The sequence below is a fragment of the Lutjanus erythropterus genome, chromosome 2 (genome assembly GCF_056507025.1).
Source record: "Lutjanus erythropterus isolate fLutEry1 chromosome 2, fLutEry1.hap2, whole genome shotgun sequence".
NCBI classification, from domain to species: Eukaryota; Metazoa; Chordata; class Actinopteri; order Lutjaniformes; family Lutjanidae; genus Lutjanus; species Lutjanus erythropterus.
This window is the reverse complement of record NC_139318.1, coordinates 19088408-19110202: the sequence shown is the minus strand read 5'-3', so window position 1 is coordinate 19110202 and position 21795 is coordinate 19088408. Positions and strand designations below refer to the sequence as shown.

The 21795-nt window shown below is 38.8% G+C and overlaps 1 protein-coding gene across 2 annotated transcripts in view; it reads right to left on the bottom strand.

Annotated features, from left to right (window-relative positions):
• mapk14b (mitogen-activated protein kinase 14b) overlaps nt 1-20353 on the bottom strand; it is a 31639-nt gene extending 11286 nt beyond the window's left edge. The window contains exons 1-3 of one of the 2 annotated variants that reach the window (XM_084730851.1): nt 19870-20353; nt 5969-6098; nt 766-824 (exon numbers count right to left, since the gene is read on the bottom strand). In XM_084730851.1, coding sequence (XP_084586977.1) covers nt 766-824; nt 5969-6098; nt 19870-19988 — 308 coding nt within the window. In that variant the 5' untranslated portion in view covers nt 19989-20353. The remainder of the gene's footprint in view (nt 1-765; nt 825-5968; nt 6099-19869) is intronic. The other variant, XM_084730843.1, reaches the window with a different exon arrangement.
• Nucleotides 20354-21795: the final 1442 nt, after the last annotated feature.

The following is a 21795-nucleotide window of genomic DNA, read 5'->3' as shown; positions in this document are numbered from 1 at the left end:
ATCTTTTCCTGATAGTGGAATATTTACACAGCCAACCAATCAGCTGAAGGCCAACTTTGATAGTTAAGTGTATACATGAAGTGTGTGCATGGTACATCTACTCAATCTAACTTCATACTACTTGAGACACAGTTATTAGCTGGCCTGTGATCATCGACACACATCTGTTCCTCTTGCGTCACAATAAAAGGTTGATTTCACAGTTTTTTTGTCTTTATAAGTTGTCACATGAAGAGAGAAGTGTCACATCTTTATTGTGCAACTTCACCGCTGGCTGTCGGGGTGTTTATGTGCAAGTAGCTTCATCTCACATTTCCACAAATGTGCAACATGCTGATGACGCCACACCATGCAGCAATTCAAGGACACTGATTGAGTATTCTGTGCACATACACACACACACACACACACACTGGTGCCCCAGAGACTGCCAGATGGCTGTTACCATGGAGACTGGCTGTGATGTGCATAGCGCACGTGTCCACCCATTCACCTTGGTAAAAACCTGCCACATGCTGGACTCACAGGAAGTTAGGAGCTGCAGAGATAGTGATGCATTTGTAACTCTAGTTTCTCCGTCGTGCTAATCTTGCAATAATCTACTGATATGAAGGATTTCATTGTGTGAGACTGATGGAAATTTAAGCTGTGAGAAAGCATAGGACAGACGGAAGGCAGAGAAAGACGCTGTAAAACACCAAGGAATCAGGGAGAGAAGAAAACAGAAAGAAAAGGAGTGAGGGGGTGAGAACAAGTGTGACTTACACATCATTGAATTCCTCTAAGCTTGTCCCTGGAGTGAAAACGTCTAACAGACTGATCACCTGAAAGGAAAAAGAGACGTCAAAGGTCAGAAAATATTTATTACAGGTAGGGATGGGTATCAAGGACCGGTTCCAAATTATTCGACCAACAGAATGGTATGCCTCCAAGTTCATCAGTCACTTTTATTGTTGCCAGCATGTTTTTCTGACAGGTAAGCATCACAAAACAATGACAAACTCATACACTGATTTTTACACAATTCCAGTTTCAAGGCCTCATGCTAGTTTTTATGTGCAGTGACGTACATGAGATTATCCTGGTGCTACATTTTGGTCACCAAGCTGTTTAATTACATAAACAGGTTGATAAAAGCCACAATAGATATGATTTCAGAGGAAGTGGCAAGCATTATCTGGTGAACTTTGTGCAAAATGCTGACAGAACAGGCACCACTTCTGTGTTTAAGTTGTGTTGAGCCATATTAAATATATTGGGAGTTACATTTCGCACGCTTGTTTCAACAATAGCTTGTTTCCAAGTTTCTGAAATTACATATATAAAGGTACTTCTCATTTCTCAGTTGAACATGCCATTTACAAGATCTTTAATGGATAAATGAGTTTGTGACTGCATAACAGGAAAGCCAAAAATAATGTCAAGTATGACAGGCTACAAATTCAGCATGTAAGACTTAAATAACAGTTATTTGCTCATAACAGACTTCTTGTTATGAGTTTTCAAGTTTGAACAGAGCAAAAAAGAGAACAAAGACAAAAAACATATCAGATGATATGTGTTTGTGTTTGTCTGTGTATCAACACTACATGCGAATGCACACTGGCAGACATCAGCCCTAAGTGCACCCCCCTACCCCCACCCCCACCCCCCCGAGAAAGACACACTGAGGTGGAGAAGCATTGTAGCATTGTAAAAACAGAGGAGCAGCCCGCCCACACAGGGCACAAACCTACAGCTGATTGGTGGGCTGGTGCCACAACAAACAGCTGATTGGTCCACTCATGCTTTCCAAAATCAAAACCCAGGGAGTCTCCTGGCAACAGCGTGAGCAAAACACAGAATCCCTCTCCGTCTGTGTATGAAGCATAGGTAGGTATTAAAACACTTTGATGATTTAAGAACAAAAAGCACAGCTTTATGCAACATCCCCTGTTCTGATGAAACAGAACCTGGCGACATGCTCATTAATGATCACACACACACAGCAACACTTAAATCTTAAATAAGCTGTCTGGTCCACAGCATGCAGATAAAAATGGATTATATTTCCATGTTGTTATGCAAGTCTTCTTCTTCAAGTTTTTTACTGACATTTTTATACAACATTATATTTAGCACAGTGATACAGGCACTGATTTGGTACAATCTTGAATAATTCTGGTCTCATGTAAAACCTGTTTTTCAAATAAATGCACTGAGGTGTTTAACCAGTAGTACCAGTGCACCATCCAACTCTTAATTCTCAAACTGCTTAACAAGTTCAAGCTGTTCTAGTAGTGAAATAAGCACCCAGATAGAAACAGGATCCAGGAAAAGTAATTTTTTGTGTAAATGATGTAGAAAATGTTCATCTGAGTTTGAACTGCTGTACTGTTGGTCTTAAACTGCTGCTGGTTGGTTTTTCCCCTCTGAGACTTTCCAAACTTCTTCAAGGTGTGTATGTGTGTTTGTGTGTATACACATGATCTAAAACGGTTGTGCTTCACCACGCCTCTAGATTGATGATACTGGAGAAAGCACTAGTTCACGGTGTCAATCATTGGCAAGCTTTCTTTTTACCAACTACAATGGCCAACACACCACACTACTGAGTGAACTCTTTACAATGCAAAATTCCCCCTTTTTCCCCCTGAAAAGACCTCCACGCAAACAGAAACTTCTAGTCTTACTCACACACACCATTCACCAGTTGACTGGCTCCCACGCAGCAGCACACAGACCCACCACCTGCACTTCAGCTGCAGAAATCATGACCACTGTTCTTACATAACACAGAGGATCCACACAATTTGGTCAAAGTGTTCCCTGGATGGACCAACAGCACACAGGAACTAAGAACCGTGCTTGTGTTTTGTATGTGGGCAGATGTCTGCATAAGCAGCACCTACAACTCTGATTCCAAAAAAGTTGGAACATTGTGGAAAACATAAAGAAATACAGAATGCAATGATTTGCGAATCCTTTTCGATTTATATTCAGTTGAATACAGTACAGAGACAAGATATTCAAACTCATTAACTTTTGTTTTCTCATAAATATACACTCATTCTGAACTTGATGCCTGCAACATGGTTGAAAAAAATTTGGACAAGGCCAACAAAAGACTGGGAAAGTTGCATAATGCTTACAAAACTGTTTGGAACATTCAAAATGTAAATAGGTTAATTTATAACAGGTGACACTATTATGATTGGGCATGAAAGGGCCATTCCCAGACGGTGCAGTCATTCACAAGCAAGGATTTTTAAATCTATTAAATAGATGTTCCCTCCTAGCCACTCTATAAATAACCAGCTCACAACTTGCCATTTTATTTATTACAGCTATACATTCTTTTAAAGTGGATAAAGTGGCAGATTTCCAGTGGTCCGCAGTTATCCTACATCCTATTATGATAGCTAAATGGCACCATGAATCCTGTCGTTTTGATATTTTACCATGGTCTGGTTTGTAGTCCCAAGAGACATAATGTGTGATTTTTTTATGAAGTGTATTCAAAACATCTCATTCAGGAAAGAAATTACTTTATCCCACATTGTCACAATCATATAACTTGGATGCATCAGAGTTTCCACCCATTCTTTTGCATCACAAACAAGCGTCTCTGCTGCAAAGTTCAACTCTTGCTAATTTGGAAGGAGTCAAGTAGGAGCCGTTTAATACCATAGAAAAAAAATGAGTGAGAATGAAAACTTTCACCTAACAGAAAAGTTCCAGTTTCCATTCACACGGACTCTTCTGGGAAAAATGTAAACACATTTGAAGGCATTGCAACGTAATGTTATAAAGAGACACAGCATGTATTTGACACAGTCACTGAGGTCACTATTTAATCATCCATATGTACATGCATGCATCTACAGACATCCACTCTGTAGCACAGGGCCGGCTCTTCAAGACCCTTCTGCCCACACCACAACAACAGGATTTGAATGCTATAGGTGGATTCATGAAATAACAACAACATGTTAAGAAGCGGAAAGCATTTTTATTGTGTGTGCTGGTTTTAGGTGTGACAGTGTAAACAAACACATGAGCACACTGCTGGCCTCAAGCACTAGGGGACTGTGGTTGGTGTGATGTCCTGTTAGAGGTTTTTCCTGTGAGTGATCAAAGCATGTTGTTCTGCACTGCTTGTTGAGCAGTGAGTCACCAGACAGGTTTACAGCAGCAGTCCCGTCATCTTCTGTGGTGTCTTTCCCCCCCTTTCATCTCTTCTTTATTGCTGCAGCAATTTTGATTTGTGATTTTTTTTTTTTACATAATTATTTTAGAGCAGCAGCTTTAGTTCCCCTCCTACAATTTTTGGTGCAACCACAGTTCCACAAAGTTGGGACACCGCAAAACATAAATTAAAACAGAATTCAATGATTTGCAAATTCCTTTCGACCTGTATTCAATCAAATACAGTACAAAGACAAGATGTTCAATGTTCAAACTAATAAACTTTGTTTTTGTAAATGTACACTCATTCTGTATTTGATGCCTGCAAGATGTTCCAAAAAAGTTAGGACAGGGGCATATTGACGACTATGATACATCACCTTTTCTTTTAACACAGAGTAAATGTTTGGGAACTGAGGACAATAATTGCTGAAGTTCCCATATATGCTTAATATACGTATATATGTATTTGTATATATATACATATATATGAATATATATATATATATACACTTCAGATGTCCCACTGTCTGGGGTCTCTGTTGTCATATTTTGTGCTTCATAATCTACCACACTTTTCAATGTGAGACAGGTCTGGACTGCAGACAGGTCAGTCTGGTACCTGCACTCTTACTATGAAGCCATGCTATTGTAACACATGCAGACTGTGTATTTGCATTGTAATGCTGAAATAAGCAGGGACGTCTCTGACAAAAGACATCGTCGGGACGGCAGCATATGTTGCTCTGGATTCCCTGAATCTTCTAATGATATTATGGATTGCACAGGGTGTGTTGAGACATGTTCTCTAACTGGTGGACTATTTGCCCACGTAATTTGTAATGAAGTGGTGAACCTCACCCCATCCTTGCTCGTGATTACCTTTTGAGGATATGCCTTTAATACCTAATCATGATCGTATCATCTACTAGCAAGTAGCCTGTTTGCCTGTGAAATGTTCCAAACGGGTGTTTTTTGAACATTCCACATTTTTCTGAGTCTTTTGTTGCCCCTGTCAAAACTTTTTTGGGGTGTGTATATTTACAATAAAAACACAATAAAGTGTATTAGTTTGAACATTAAATATTATGTCCCTGTACCATATTCAATTGAATATAGTTAGAGGAGGGTTTGCAAATCATTGCATTCTGTTTTGTTTTTGTTTTACACAGCGTCCTAACATTGTTTTTTGGAATCGGGGATGTACATGATCTTTCTGATATGTAGTTTTCCTAGGGCGTTGTGTTTTGTGTTGAGTGTCTGGCTAGATTTGTATTTTGTTGCTGAGCTGCGGATTGTTTTCAACGAAGAAATTCAATTCATATAATTGTAATAACATCACTGATATTTGATTGTAAATGTCCGATGAAAAATATTAATTAAAGAAACAGAATTTGAACACTCCCCTGCAGAAAATGTAAAACATCTTGAGGTGTCAGACAGCCTGAGCTCTGCCATTAAAGGTGTTTACAGGTTTCAGTTTCTAGTTGTAGCTCCCCATCAGTTCCTGTGTCACATGGGTTTCCACGCGCATAGCTTCATTCCTGAGGGCAGATCTAAATAAGCTCCAGCACGGATACACACAGTGTAACAATGTGACTATTGGTGAGAAGTACCTGCTGCAAGTTAGTGTTCAGTGTGCAAAGTCTCATGTGCACACATACGCAATCCTTGCCTTAGAGCTGAACTATAGAACAATGCATAGAAACACACACAAGAGGCCAAGCCCTGGCCAATTACAGATTGAAGGCGAGAGGGGGTGTAGGTGAGGATGGGGGGGGGGTGGTTGCAGGTGACTCACATTCTCGTGCTTCATGTGTTTGAGCAGCCGCAGCTCTCTGTAGGTTCTCTTTGCGTGGATGATGGACTGGAAGGGTCTGGACAACTTCTTTACCGCTACCTTGAGGCCTGTCTTCAGATCGTACGCCGAGCTGAAAGACACATTACAGAATGTTTGACACTGTAGAGACCTTAACTGTAAAAGTAAGGCATTACATCAGGCTAATAACAACTGTCATATCAACATCTAAAACATTTCCTTTCATTAAACTGAGAATGATATGTTTCACTAGACTGTGTGGGAGGCCTTAATCCAGTAAACAATGAAAATAATTGCATAACACAGAGCTCTTGGTTTCGCTTCTTATTCTACTCGGCTGCCTATTCCTGTATGGAGGAACATGACTGAACATGCTGTCAAATATACGTTGCACTGTGTACAACAACAACACAATGGCCTGAAAATACACTGATTGTTTACTGGAAAAAGTATTAAAGGGACATCATGTTAATCAGTGAATATCTGCTTACGAGATGTACTGTTCAGACAGAGATCCTGTTTATATTAATGTCGTTCCAGGTGGTTGGTACTAAAAATGCAACTCGATCTCAATGGTCTGGCTTAGCACATGATGTTGAGGACCAAATCTGTTATTACAGCTCAATTTGAATATGTATTATTCTTAACTCATTCAAGAAAAGAACTGCTGGCTGCAACATATCTTTTGAACAAATGTTACAAAATATGTTATTAAACAGGAACAAACAAACACAAAAATAACACACATGAAAAGACAATCTTCTCTTTAGCTACATCACCCAATTGGCTCCTGGTGTGTAACTGACGGTAACCAAGGCAAATACGACAGCCTTTTTAAGTTAACTTGAATCAAAATCAGCACGTCTCCCGCAATTCTGCTGGAGCTGTCCATGTGAGTGTGTTTGCTTTAGTCATCATTCATCCTTTCATTCAATACCTTACTCATTTCATTGTAATTGTGTAACAGAATACTGTAGAGCTTGTGCAGAAGACAAAAAGGAAGAACAAACAGGTGTGGCTAAAAAAAAAAACAACCCAGACAAAGAAAGTGTAACATAAAGCTGAGAGTGAAATGCGGTCTTCTTCTGCTGATGCAAAAATTAGCAACAAGTAAGAACCGTTACTAAAAATAAACTGTTGAATCTAACTGTAAAGAAAGGAATCTCTGTTTGTCTGTATGTCTTTTGTATATCTTGAGAACTGTTCATTCAATCTTCTTCACATTTGGTGGGTTTATTGCTGAGGACTCAAGGAAATGCAGTGTTGAATTTAATACAATTTGGCCAGATACTGGTGCTATAAAAACAATTTTTGAACTATATGTCTCAAAAACAATTAATGAAGGATTCTTTCTTTTTTTTCTGGACTCTGTACATCCTGCCAAGTCTATCCATATCCATATAAGCCACGCCCATTTGCATTTAGATAGGCATTTTAATGATTTTTCGTGATTTTGAATTTTGTTCAAACCTGTTTTTTCAGCCCTTCAAATATACCAAATCTGATATGTATTGACCAAGCCAGAAAAAGTTACTTTTTTCCCCTCAAATCTTTGATATTTCATACATGCAAAACCCAGAGACTCTTCATTCACTACTAGGGTGCACGATTGATCAAAATATTATTGATATTGCAGTATGGCCAAGTGTATGATCTAAATTGCAGAAGCTGCAGTTTTTTTTGGATAAAGGAAAAATCTGCATCAGAACATCTATGAACTAGGGCTGGGGCAATATAATGTTATTATATTGTATTATGATGTGACACTAGATATCGTGATAGATATCCACATTACTGATGATTATTTATAAAATAATCTCAAATTTTGTGAAAGCACCAATAGTCATCCCTGTAATATTGCTGCAATATAATAAACAAACTTATTTTATCTCCTCAACCACTTCCACCCTTTCGAGTACACAACATATCAGTCACAACTTACACGATCAATAATTATCGATATCGACCGATATGAAACTTCACTATCGTGATAGGTTTTTCAGCTATATCGCCCAGGCCTACACGAACCAAGGCAGAAAATGTGTTTTTGTGATATTCCATACAGGGCATGATTCTTGCTAAGATGTGGATCACAATTTTTCTCCCCAAAAACTGATATCAAGACTCTCTCGCACGATACTTATCTCAAAACATTTATTACACTCTTAGATGCTCAAGAAAAAAACACATTGAGACACTTGCTGTCTATACAGATGACATAACTGTACAACATATCAGAGTGCTTTACTTAAACCCCAAAGTCCTTTGTAACAAAAAAAAAGAAAGAAAACAAACAAACAAACAAACAAACAAAAAGCCTCTTTTGTTCTTATGGCTGCAAGTAGCCATACTGCGGTTCTTGACAACACTGTTTACAGCACTTCCAGGGACCAAGCAATCCGGCCGTTCCAAAAGGCCACACATTTCAAATGTGCACTGCACTAGAATATTTTAAGGACACATGGTAATTGTGCTTTTGCCAGGATACTGGATAATTTAAACCTGTTCACACTGTAAAAATCAGCTGTCCACAGACACACAGGCAGACATTGTGAGGATGTTAGTAAGAAAGGCAGATGGGCCACGAAGTGTGCCGTTGCTACATTTCCTGTATCTGTGAGGGAAAGCAACCCACTTACAATAAACCACATTCCTTCCAGATCAATCACTTACGCTGCATTGCAAATGGGTGATTGCAAAATGAGTCAAAATTTGTAAAAAATTTGTTCGGTTTGTACCAAGAAGCATCATTTCCTCTTATTGTGGTCTAAACAAGAGGGAGGTTAAAAAGATTTTTTTAACTGACTAACTTTTACACAAAATAAATCCAGAGGAGCTGAAGAGAGCACTTAAAATTCATTCACATACTAGTGCCAGCTGCTAGAACGATCTGAACTACTGACCCAGTCTCCAGCTTCACCGTGGCCTCTCAGAGTTTAGTTGAAGGTTGTGTCAACAGGACTTGTTACAGGGGGAGATGAGAATAATTTCTTCTGAACAGGTTTCACAAACTGATTGAGAGATTTAACCTCTTAACATGCACATGACTGGGACTTCAGCACACCTGTTTATTGTATAATCTGACCTCTAGTAGCATTAAAAATAAATCTGCGTGAGAGCACAAAATTAAGGCCCTGACTGCCACACGTCCATAATAAGAGCATTAAGATAAGCAGTGTGTTTTTTCCAGTAAGTCAGAGATAGTCTCCCACACCCAGTGTACTCTGTGTTCCAGACTTGCAGAACAAGTTGTATACGTGTGTCACTTGTGAAAGAAAACCCATACTCTTACTCTATTAGCTCTGAGTATACCAAAGCTAAATGACAAAGTAAAGTCACATGCACGCTCACTTTCAAATCCTGCTAATCTGCAGGACAAACAAGACGGGCCTAAGCATAGCCTGCACCATCCAATTAGTCTGTAATAAATGGAAGTGCAATAACAAACGACCATAAAGATGTGGGCTGTAAAAGGAGCAACATTATGAGACTGAGATCACTAGGAGGGAGTGATCATCAGAGGCATGTTGACTGACAGACAGAAAGAGCAAGCTTGCAGGCAAATGTGTAATGTAAATGACTTGCTGAGATGTCTGTAGTGAGTCTCGTGTCCTTCCTCTTGCCATCAATTCACTTAATTTCAGAAGTGAGGTTCAAAAGAAATTAAACAGACGAATGGATAAAAGGTTATCGCATAAATCAATCAGCCTCTCTTGGAGAAATAAACTTCTTCACCAATCACCAAAGCTGTGATGCATTTCTTTTGCAGCTTTTAATTAAATTAGATGGTACATTAGTTTCTCCCTACCTTGTCTGAACTGCACATGGACTGTACATGTATGCATAAGATTCCTTGTGGGCGCATTCATGTAGACGAACATTACTGGCACTACCACTATAAAATCTTGGCACAAACAGTACGAGCCTTGTGGCTTCAGTATGAGCAATTATAATTTATATAAGTGTTCCCACATGCATATCAACTGTAACACTACAATATGGAGCCTGACCGATATATTGGTCGGTCTTTATTTGCTAGATATGCACCAATATGAAAAGAGTGCTGCAACAATTAATTGATTATTAATTGATTATCAAATTAATCACCAAGTATGTGGGCTCATCGCCTCGGGCTTTGGGAAACACTGATCAACAATTTTCACCATTTTTGACATTTTACAGGCAAACAACTATTAATAGATTAATTGAGAAAATAATCAACCAATTAATCAACTATGAAAATAATCTTTTGCTGCAGCCCTATTTGAAAACATTTCTTTACAGACCATGATGTAGATGTTTTTATTTTTAGCGTTAGAGGCAGCATTTTGTGCATAATTGATCTTTTTGCTAGTTCTTGGTTTAATATCTACATATTTTGCTGTTGTTTTTTCTTTTTCTTTTTTTTAAATTTATAGTTACATAAAATTCTTGAAAATACCTGTGAAAGTTTACTGTTCCAGTGCCCTGATATAATTTTGGACAATAAATCTTATTTTCCTGCCTCTATCACATATCATTGACACAAGTTTTTGAAACATTGCAAAAAATGTGTTTATGCAAAGAATATTGTCCGATATATCGATACCAGAATCTTTTTACTTTCTAGCATTGGCATCGGCCCCAGATATCCTGTATTGGTCAGGGCATACAACAATATACAGTAAATACCTCTGTCATCTAGGATGTAATATAGAAATGAAATAATTACCTTTTTCATGATAAACTATGGTAAACTTCCAGATGGTTTCTATTACCCTTTCAAATCTGAGTTATCATTAAAACCATGTTTGATTACCGCGCTGTGAAAAACTCCCAGTAAACATTGTTCAGCATCAAGCAAAGTTATCGACAGTCTCCCAGACGCAGCGAGTTTGTTTTGCACCAATGAAAACAATGACATCACAAAGGACGTGCTTCCATTTCAAATCGTTGAGCGGCTTTCTATAGAAAAGTTGCTGAAATTCTTTCAGTGAGTGTACCAGTACTTTCTGAACATTTTCAGCATACTTTAACAATACCACATTAATACTGATAACGACAATAATTTTGGTCACTATAATCGTGAAATTTTCATATTGTTTCATCTCTAGTGTCAAATGACGTCTGTAAAACGATGAGCATCCTGCCCGTCAAAAAAATTCAGGAAACACCTTTTTTATTCTCTGTACGACAGCATTAAATCTGATGACAAAGTCAGCAGAACCACATTGGAAGCATATACACTCAACAGATAATGAAGAAACCAAAATTTCAAGGAGGAAATATAACCAAAACATCCATGCTTATGTTAAAATGATTAAGAGCGAGATCAATAAAAGCACGTCCTGTTTGATGAGCATTAAACGGCTCAGACACGTCATTCACACACAGGTCAAACAAGAATGGAGATAATAACCCATCCTGCTTTACCACTTTAGTTGACTTACAATGCAGCGGTGTGGCATTTAACCTGTGTGGCACATATTTCAGGTTGTTCGTGACTGACGTGAATTTGAATTCAGTTTCTTTAGAACATGGGTGCACATTTCTCTGCTGTGCTCACTTTTTTTACCACAAGCTTGATTGTGAACATTAGGAAAACTCAGTCTGCTCATATGAATTGTTTTAGTCACTGTGAAAAGGACACTATAAGGTGTACAGGCCTATATTTAATAACACCTGTTTTTAATCCGTTTATGGTTGTGACGGGAACCAACGGCTGTGAGATAACAGTTAGTAAGAACATTGTGGACTCAAAACCAACAAGTATAAAAAAGCGCAGCAAATTTTTGATGTTCAGCAGAAAGTGGTTAAATATGCCCCTCATCTTCTAGCTTTCATGTATGCCAGATCTAAATTGGTTTTAATGCTGACCTTTTATCTACATACATGACAAGCGTGATGATTTATTAATCCAGCTCTGTTAAAAGAAGCAAGCTTACTGTGATTATGACCTCAGCAACAGGAAAATAACCTGGTTAAGATGTTTACATGGCAGTAGCAATAACCTCATCTCATTTCCACAATCCGGTTTTAATTAAATTATCATAGGTTATATAAACACACTCATTTTCCCATCTGTTCTGCTAACAGTGAAAGTGACCCACTCAACTATTCCTTATCCACCTCAGAGATAAACTTGTTTCCAGGCAGAGTTTGAAAATCAAGACTGTTAAATCATGTGTGCCTCAATTCTTCACTTGGCCTCTGAAATTATGTTCTTTTTTATCTGAGTAGTTAGCAATTAGTCTTTTAATCAACACTTAATGAAAGATTTGTCTCCTGGTTTATCCAACTTGCGCATTTTTTAACATGCTTAATGATTTTATGGAGAAATTACTACAAAGTTGATCTCCAACTATTTTGATAGTCGATTCATCACTTTGAGGCACTTTTAAGACAGGGTTTCTGCAGGTTTCAACAAGTTAATAATCATAATTATTATTAATAATTTTAGACCTTTTTCACGTCCCTACTGGCAAAATAGTACATGCACAGTTTGCATTTGTGGCTAGTTCGATGTTGGATTTGTTTTGTAGTTATTAAAGTGTGATCAATAGAATTTTTTCCCAAAAACAAATTTAAAAGTGAGACTGAAGTTAATGAAACTTTGTAAAAGTACCGTTAACTTCACTATTGAATTGATTTGAGGATGTCTTGGGCTTTGGGAAACACTGATCAACATTTTTCACCACCTTCTGACATTTTATGGGCAAACAACTATGAATCGAATAATTGAGAAAACAATCAACAGAGGAATCAGTTATGAAAATAATCCTTAGTTTCAGCCCTAAGACAAATTAATTCGTCAGTTTCACACATTTTCACCCAGACTGAAACACTGAGATTTACATTAAGTGAAAAATGTTGCAGCCTATCTGTACCTCAGCAGCCATGATGTTTGTAGAGCTCTAAAGTCTGAGCTGTAAATTTAGACCAAAATGAATGGTTTTACTCTTCTGACATCACACATACATTCAGTCATGTACCTCACATTACTGAATGCATGTGGTGCTAAAGTCATGTAAAATTGCTGGTTTTAAACTTAATCCTCCTGTTTGTTTGGAGAGCTGACAAGTCAGTGCACATTTCTCTGAGGTTAAAACCGACTGCGTCAGCCAGAACTCACCACAATATTGCATCCTCTCACCACATTAGCCTCATCGTACAGTATAATCCTGTCTTAATCAGCGAAATATCTAATGCATTTAGTAAAAAGGCTGTTATGGGACATGAAGGTATGATGTCATGTGAAAGGCCCTAAAGAGAGTTGAGACAAATTGATGAAGAAATGCATAGGTAGCTGGATGCTGAATACAGCAAGGGAGACAGAGCGGCGGCCATAAACGCAACAATGAAAGCCAGTAAAATAAACACTGCTGCTAGGGATGTTAATAATTAATTGTTTATCAATTAATTGTTATCAAGAATTTAATGGATTAAAATGTATTAACAATCAATGTACACTTTGTGTAATATTTCACAGGTTCTCTCAGTTTGATTTGGTCTGCATTGTTAGTCTCGAAATGGCAGTAATTGCATCCTATTTGACATCATTTTGTTTGAGGACACCTTTTGATGAACAAGGACCGGCAGACAAAAGCAACCATTTCAAGCGAGCAAGAGCCTTATTGTTTTTTTTTTTTGTTTACATTTCTTTGTGTTTTATGAATTAGTGTTTCACATAAGAATTGTTTAAGCAAAACTAAAAGTGAGAAAAAGATGTGCCCTTTTTCTTATTAGTTATTTAGAATCAACTTAATATTGACTGTTGACATGTTCAACTATTGGTTAAGGAAAATGCACAAAATTTGTAACCCTTCTTTCTGCTGGACAAACATCAAGAAAACAATAGAATCTAGTGGTAGACTGATTAACCTGCCAGGCAATTTTTCAGCCGCCTGTGCTCATGAGTAGGGCTGGGTATCAGTACCCAATATCTTTAAAGGTATGGACAGAAATACCGCAGTACCAAGTGGTACTGAAACTCCTCCAGTCAAACAATATCTGCATTCAAACCTTTTTGTTCCATGATCTACAGCTAGCAGCTAGATACAGTCTGTTTTGGTGAAGATGAGCATGGAAACCACGGTGTATTCGACTGATCTGGCAGTTCAGCATGCCAAGATACCACCAAAATGTTCAAAAGTATGGAAGTTTTATTTTTATTTTTAAAAATTCAAATGAAATACTTCATAGCACACATGTCAAACTCAAGGCCCGTGAACCACATCTGGCCCGCGATACAATTATATACGGCCCCCGAGATAATTTCACACGTCTGTTATGAATGGCCTGCTGGTAAATAGCACTCTCACCACTCATACTACAAATCCCAAGATGCACTGGAACAGCTGCCATGCAAGTCAAGACCTGTGGACCAACCCCTCCATCCACTGCTTTAATGACACACTGATCAGTGGTCAGTAGATGAATGCATCAGTCAGCGCTTTTACAGTGACACTTACAGTGATAGTTCACCCAAAAATTAAATTTCACTCCATATCTTCTCACCCCTGTGCTAATGTGAGGATGGGTGAAGATCTCCAGTTCACAAAACACTCCCGGAGCTTCAGCGGAAAACAGTGTTGCAGCCAAATCCAGTACAATTGAAGTGAATGGTGACCAGATTTAAAATGCAAAAAAACCCCACAAAATGTCTTGATACTGCTTGTGTGGTGTAATCCAAGTAGCCTCTTAGACTGGATCTGCATGTACACACCTGAAGCGGGTACACAAGCTCTTGCTCAAGCGGCGCAGCTGCAGCAAAGAAATTATGTTCCTCTTCTATGTCAAAGTCCTCAGACATTTTCTTCTTTGTTGAAAGTTTGCTAAGTCAACTGTACGCATAACACGTCACTATTTAATGAGCAGATCTCTCACTGTTGTCTGAGTTGCTTCCAGGTAGCATGTAAACACAGGTGTGAAAGTATCGTGAGATCTCATATATTTCTTGTTGCGCCGCTTGGGCGAGAGTTTGTGAACCCGCTTCAGGCGTGTGCACGTGGCTACAGTTGACATTTAGGCTAAAAACATGGTGTAAATGGCGTCTTCTTGGGTCAAATTTTAATGTTGCAGCTTACGGACACTTGGATTACACCACATGAGCAGTATGGAGACATTTTTGTGTTCTTTGTGTTCTTTTTTTACATTTTAAAACTGGCTTAGAAAGACTGAAAAACAGAATTGGCCAAAATCGGAATCGGCAAGTCAGACCCTTAAAAAAAAACAAAAAAAACAAAAAACAAATGGAAATCAAAATCGGCCAAGAAAAATGGAATCAGTGCATCTCTAGCAGGCAGCCCTGTCAGTGTGGCTGCTGAGGAACAATGTAAGCATCTTTTATGATTTCTGTATTGATTAAAATAAAAGTATGACTTTAATGATTATAATCAGATTTGATCAAAAACATCCTTTAAAATGCTTGATAGTGATCAGCATTATGTTTTTTCCTGGTTTGTGCATATCTAATACCATTCTGGGAATTATTGTTATGATTTCATCAAAGCCTAAAATATTTAGATGATGTTTTTTTAAGCCATGATTCATTTTCCTGCACTGAGCTGAAAATGAGCCATTGATTTAATATGCATACATGCCCTGGGGGCCTGTATGGGTTTTGTGCTTGTTTCTGCTCAGCCGAGACACACAGACTGAATAACACGAGTCACTCGGCAGCACACAGTTCATATACTGTAACCCCTGCCAGCAGCATTCACTGTAAACACTTTCTTTCCACACCAAACCTACTCCTGGATCTCCTCCAAGTCTCATATTTAAAAAATAGAACAAAGGTCAGAAATCAGGAGAAAGTGGTAGTGAGTTTTTTGTCTTGTATCTGACTGACAGGTTGATGCGGAAAATTATTTAAAACCCACATAGTATATGCTTTCCATATTTAAAAGTTGGAAGAATTCAAGCTGGGATCCTGAGGAACGTCATGGCAGCAACAACAAAGACTTTGGCGGCTGAGTGACTGAAAGTGTGTCCAGCTGACCAACAGTCGTGGCATGCTAGAGTAGGTGCTGCGAGGTTATTTATACTTTTCAGATACCTTCTGAAGGGTTTTAATGACAGCCTACTGTTCGGACCACTTTGCTTGCAGATTTTATTGTAAGTTATAGTATTCAAAAGGCTTCATGCTCATATAATGTTTCAAAGAGACAGGCTGACAGCTCCTTGTTCTGGTTATGGATATAATCACATACAGAGAAAAACATTGGGGAATTTCCTTAAAACCCTGCAACAAAGTGGCTGAAAACAACAGAAAGAGTGATGCAATTGGCTTTTCCATAGGGGTAGGAATCTCTGGGAATCCTACAAGAGATTCATGGGTCCATGTATTGATTCAATAAACAATTTCCAACTGAATACAAAGAGAGGCGTGCACTATTTTCAGGCTCTTACTGTACTGAATGCACTATAAAATATAACTGTCACTTTCAGACATAAATGAAAACACAACTGAAAGTGTGAGTATGCAGCTTTTAGGTTTTAGCTTAAAGCTTTTAGGTTTCTGGGAATCTGACATGTCATGTGCATGCCCCAGGACAGGAGGACTCTGTAGCATGTGAATAAAACTGCCCCGAACATCACTGGTGTCCATCAACCAAGCTCACACACTAGATAATGCTCACATGAACATGCCACTGTTCGACATTTCAGGCATGACCAATTCTTCAGAAAGTGTAATTTTCCTTTTTTGACACGTGCAACTGCCTGGCACCTAGTATGTAGTAGATGTGCTAGCTTTTTTAAACCTTTTACCCATCTACCAAGATCAGTGAGGTGAGGTGCCTGTACAGAGCCCAAGGGATATTAAAGGCTAGTACCCACCCCACCTACAACCTGTTCAGCCTGCTGTTGATACAGAAGTATCCACTTCTGTACACAGCAACCTCTTCCCTCAGGCTGTGACACTGCTGCAAAATAGTTTGTTTTATTTATATGGCTTATGACTAACAAACAATCTATGGTATATCATTTTTGCGTGTAATGTTTGTTTTGTTGAGTAACAAAAAGAGAACTTAAACCTGATCTCAATATACAATGCTGTGTTGTAAAATGATATATCTAACTTGTACCTTTTGAATTTTAAAAAGTTAACTTCTGTCAAGTAGGAGAGTAATGGCATCAAAGTGTTTACTGACTAAATTTACTGGTTAAATGATTTTTGAAAAAACAGTAGAGGGTTCTTGAGTAAGAGGGTGAGGTATGGAGGTATATCGATGCCAAAAGATTTGAGCCCACTCAGTCTGCAAGTCAACATTTCAGGCACAGATTTGTAAGAGCAGAATCAGATGTGAGCATGTTGCTGTTTTGGCAGCTTTTGAGCATGTGTGATGCAAGAAGTCCCTTGCCAACCATTTTTGAAAAGCAAGCTGCAACAGGACACACCTACATCTGGACATCACGGTCATGTCTTTTTCAAAGTTCAAGTCTGCAGAAGGAAAAAAGTCAATTTTTGAATATAAAGCTCCTCTGACTGAATGGTGATTAGGACAGCATGTGCTAATTTCAATTATTGTGGGCGTGTGTATTTGCACTACAGACTGATCCTCTTACCATAACCTAGTTTACTCATACCAGTATGCTTGATTTGCACCACACCTATTATGAAAATGCTGTCATTCTGAATGTAGCTGCAGCCCACAGTTATTTTATTAGTGGTAGTACTATTTATTTGAACAATTAGAGTTTTTAAATCTTACATGGTGTCACGGTAAATCCTACACCTGGTGCAGAAAATCTGAAGTGAACTGGAAGTGAACATGACTACCATGATGTACAGCTGGAAATTACTTTTAAATTAACCTCAGCCTGAAAAGTACTCGACCACAGAGGCTGAAAAATTTACTTATCAACAAATTGAATTTCCGGGTCAAACTGAACAGGTGAAGCTGTGCTCTCACTTTAGTCTCTGTGGATTCACACTTTCAAAAGTGAGCTTTGGTCAATATTAGCACGAGAACCCTTTCTACAGCTGGCTCGAATAGTTACATAATTCTTTGTGCGTGCTCAAATCATCTGTTACATCTGTCGTCCCTAAAAAAAAACATCAAACAAAATAAATAAATAAATAATTTTAAAAATCGGACACTTTTGTCATCAATATAATTCCATTCTGCACTATGTACTGTTATGATAACTTCCGTTTTTATCGTTCTCTTAACAATAAAAAAAAAAAAAAATTCTCAAAATGTAAATTTTGCCACTAGGGGTCTCTCTCACATTAAAACAGGAACAAAAGACAAATTTTAATTTCATAGTGAGGTGGCATGAGACCGTGGGAGTTGATATCTTCACTGTTGAACAAACACCATAGGTGATGAAAATCTGTCTGACATGACTCAGACAGAAATCATGTTTGTGGACGATGTAATGTTTCAAAGTTTTATTCACTTTATGTTTTGTCACATTTGACAGCTTCTATATCTGGCATTTGTTTGTATGCATGTTTTCCTGAAAATTATAGCAACTAACAAGCAAAGGCTAGCAGGAAAAGCACTACTACCCTGATTAAATTGCTGATTTCTCTGAGTCTGAAGATTGTTGAAAACATTTGAGGTAATACATAATTCAACAAAACATATAACGTGTCTAGTGTTTTTAGACATTTCAATGCATAAATGTTACATATTATAGCTTTAAGGGAAGGACACCTTTTTGTTTTTTTCATTTCAAACACTCTGAGCCTATGTACATATTATTAGTACACACCTAGTCTCACATAGATTTCTCTTATGCCATATTAATGCCTCCCATGTGCATCATCACTAGTTGTATGCCCTGTGATTGTCTTAAGCACAAAATAAGGTCATGGTTTATCCTTTATTCACCACTAATAACTGCTACAGCCACACATGCTCAACAGCTGAAAGGCGTGTAAGAGGGGTCAAAGCTGACAGTAAAGTTAAAATGACGGTACGATGCCATCCGTGACTCTGTGATGACTAAAAGGCGTCAGAGCTGAGGCCACTACCTAACCTCGGGACTGTGAGTCATGGGTGTACCACAACGGGAGAAAGAAAGGGTGACATCATTCTAGAGTCATCATCCTCTTCGGATGGGCTCCTATAGAAAGCTCTCACTCTCTCACTGTGACCGAGGGGGCCTACTTTCTGAAAACCACGTGACCTTCTGGTACTCTGCAGGCTGCACCCAACTAGAAAATGCATAGTGGTGCATGTGCAATGTGTGCGGATGTGTAAAGTGCCAGGTTGTACGTGTAGGAGGACAATACTATTGTAACAGAAGGCAATTCTCATTTTCCTCTTGCCTTTTGCACTGTATTGTTTTTTTATGCACCAAATTGTTTTTGTTTTAAAATCTGATGATTTTCAGTTTGCAGCTTGTAACGTGGATTTTGAAAAGCGCTTATAAATTATTGTTATTATTGTTGCTGTTGTTATCATGGATCGCTGTTAGTAAGCACAGATCATATCTCATGACGAGGCTCCACTTTGGCAGATGATGCAAGCAGAGACATGCCACTGATCACTGATAAGCGATTAGAAGACAGTTTTTCTGCATCTTTAACACTGGGAATCTAGTTAAACTCGATACTGGGAGCTGCCCAGTATTCTTACTGGAGATCAGAGGTGTTTACAGCACAAGCCTAAGTTAGACTGCAGAACATAAATGTGCACAAAAACACAAATAATCCCCACCCGCCGAAGAAATGCGTGCCACCCCGAAGCGTGCACGACGCAATTCAAAACAGTCAAAGTATAAGCATGTAAACAAAAGACCCGAGTAATATTTCACATTTCTTCCTCTGGTACCCCTTACAGATCGATACCCGTGGGAAGACAACTCTGACGGGCCTCTGTGGGTGGTGGGAGCCCGCTTGGCTGTTGTGCAATGGTGCTGTCGATAACTGCTCTGCAACAACTGCTTACCATACGGATCCGTACGCCCCGGAGCCGACTGGAGATAAGTTCTGGTACCTTTCCGGGACCTCCCACACGGTTTTGTTGAGCTCCTGTCGGTAGAAAGTGGGTCTCTCATTCTGCGACATTCCTGCGGATTTACCAGCAGCAGCCGCCGCCGCGCAGTGACAAAACAAGGCAGCGGAAACTTCTGCCCTCTCTCCGCTCTCTCCTGCCCGCCGTACGCTGCTGCTCCCCGGTAAAAACTCAACACTGAGACGGTCCTCCAGCACACTACGCTTCGGCTGCCCTGTCGTGCAGATACGGTGCAGTTTTGCATACAAAAGCCCCTTACTCTCCGTGCACGTCGGGTTGCCTTTATGGAGACAACTTCCTCTACTAACCGCGCTGCTCAGGTCAGGAAGCTCCGTCTGGACAAGCTGTAGCTGAAAATTTCACCCTGTTCTACTGTGCTGTCTCCGCTCTGCTCTGCTGGGGCGCGCCGGAACGTGAACGAGTACGTCCCTTCGTCACTGCGCGCTCCCGGCAATAATTCCCCGGTAATAGTCATTCTCTCGCGAGAACTGTGTCGCTGTTATTGGGAAACCATGGGATATCCCGTCCCGTCTGTAGACCTGAGTGGGAATCTCCCTCTGTCAATCAGTGAACATGTTTTGCCTGTTTAATGTACGTCGTTTAAATGATGTAATCGCAGTTTATAATCATACCAGTGTTTTCTGAAATATATGACGGGAAACTAATTGTGTCATGACTGAACAAAGCAGAATTGCAAAATGACAGAGGTCAGTGGACAAACATTAACAATAACGTTAATTATCAGACAAAATTAATAAGCTTTAAACATTTTCTTTGAAATTCTTTATTTTCAAATTAACTGGCTCATTAACTTCACTTGTTAACTAAATTAACTTGATGCAGGATTAACAGATAAGATATTTTACTGTATTCTGTAACTGTATTTTAGTTGCAAAAGCTTTGGTGACAGCTGGAATCTCTTCCATCAGGCAATCACTGAAATGTTGGAATGATTCATAAACCGTAAACATAAGCTGCTCCTACCAGGGACAGAAGGAATACCCTATTTTAGCTATTTAAGAATAAAATACACATTTCTGTGTAACTTTTGCTCTTCTTCAGCTCATAATTGTCTTCCCCTGCATAGCTCAATGTCTGATCCTACTTTGCACAGCCTAAAAGCCATCACACAAAGACCAGGCTTCTCTCTTACTAACAGCCTAATTTATCCCATCATACAAAACTGGCATATCCTTTCTGGGAAAAACTATGTGTCAGTTTATTTTACTGTGAAATAGAAAATGTCTGTAGGGCCACACCCTTGGAGTTTGTTTTACTGCCAAATCGCACTGATCAACAGGTAAGAAAAAATATCTATACATGTAAAAGATAATAGTTGATAATCCTCCATTTATTATGGCATTTACTATGTGTTGTCATTTTTTTTTATTAATTGCATAATTTGTTGAGTGGAAATCAAGGTTGTAATGAAGGTGTGATAAAAAGGAACTGTGAGTTGATTACGCTGGAAGGTGTAAAACTACATTATAAGGACAAAGGTTCATTAAAAACAGGCCTTTTACAAGAAGAAAAATTGTTGACATGTGTTCCACTCAGCTGCCTCAGCTTCCAGGCTCTGGTATTGTGCTTACTGGGACATTTGAATAGAACGGAGCCAAAGACCTTTTTCATGACAGCCATATTAATATGAATTAGTAAACACGGGTGCAACCAATGATTCTAACTATGGTCCCATTCCATTTAGTTATTGTTAGTCCTTTCCAGTGAACAATATCAACACCCTGACTGACCTGAATGGAATGGAATGGAACCTTAATTAATATCATTGCTAACACCTGTTTACCCCCCTATTTCATGTCAAAATAGCTTCAGTGAAAAAGGTCTATTATTAATGTCGTC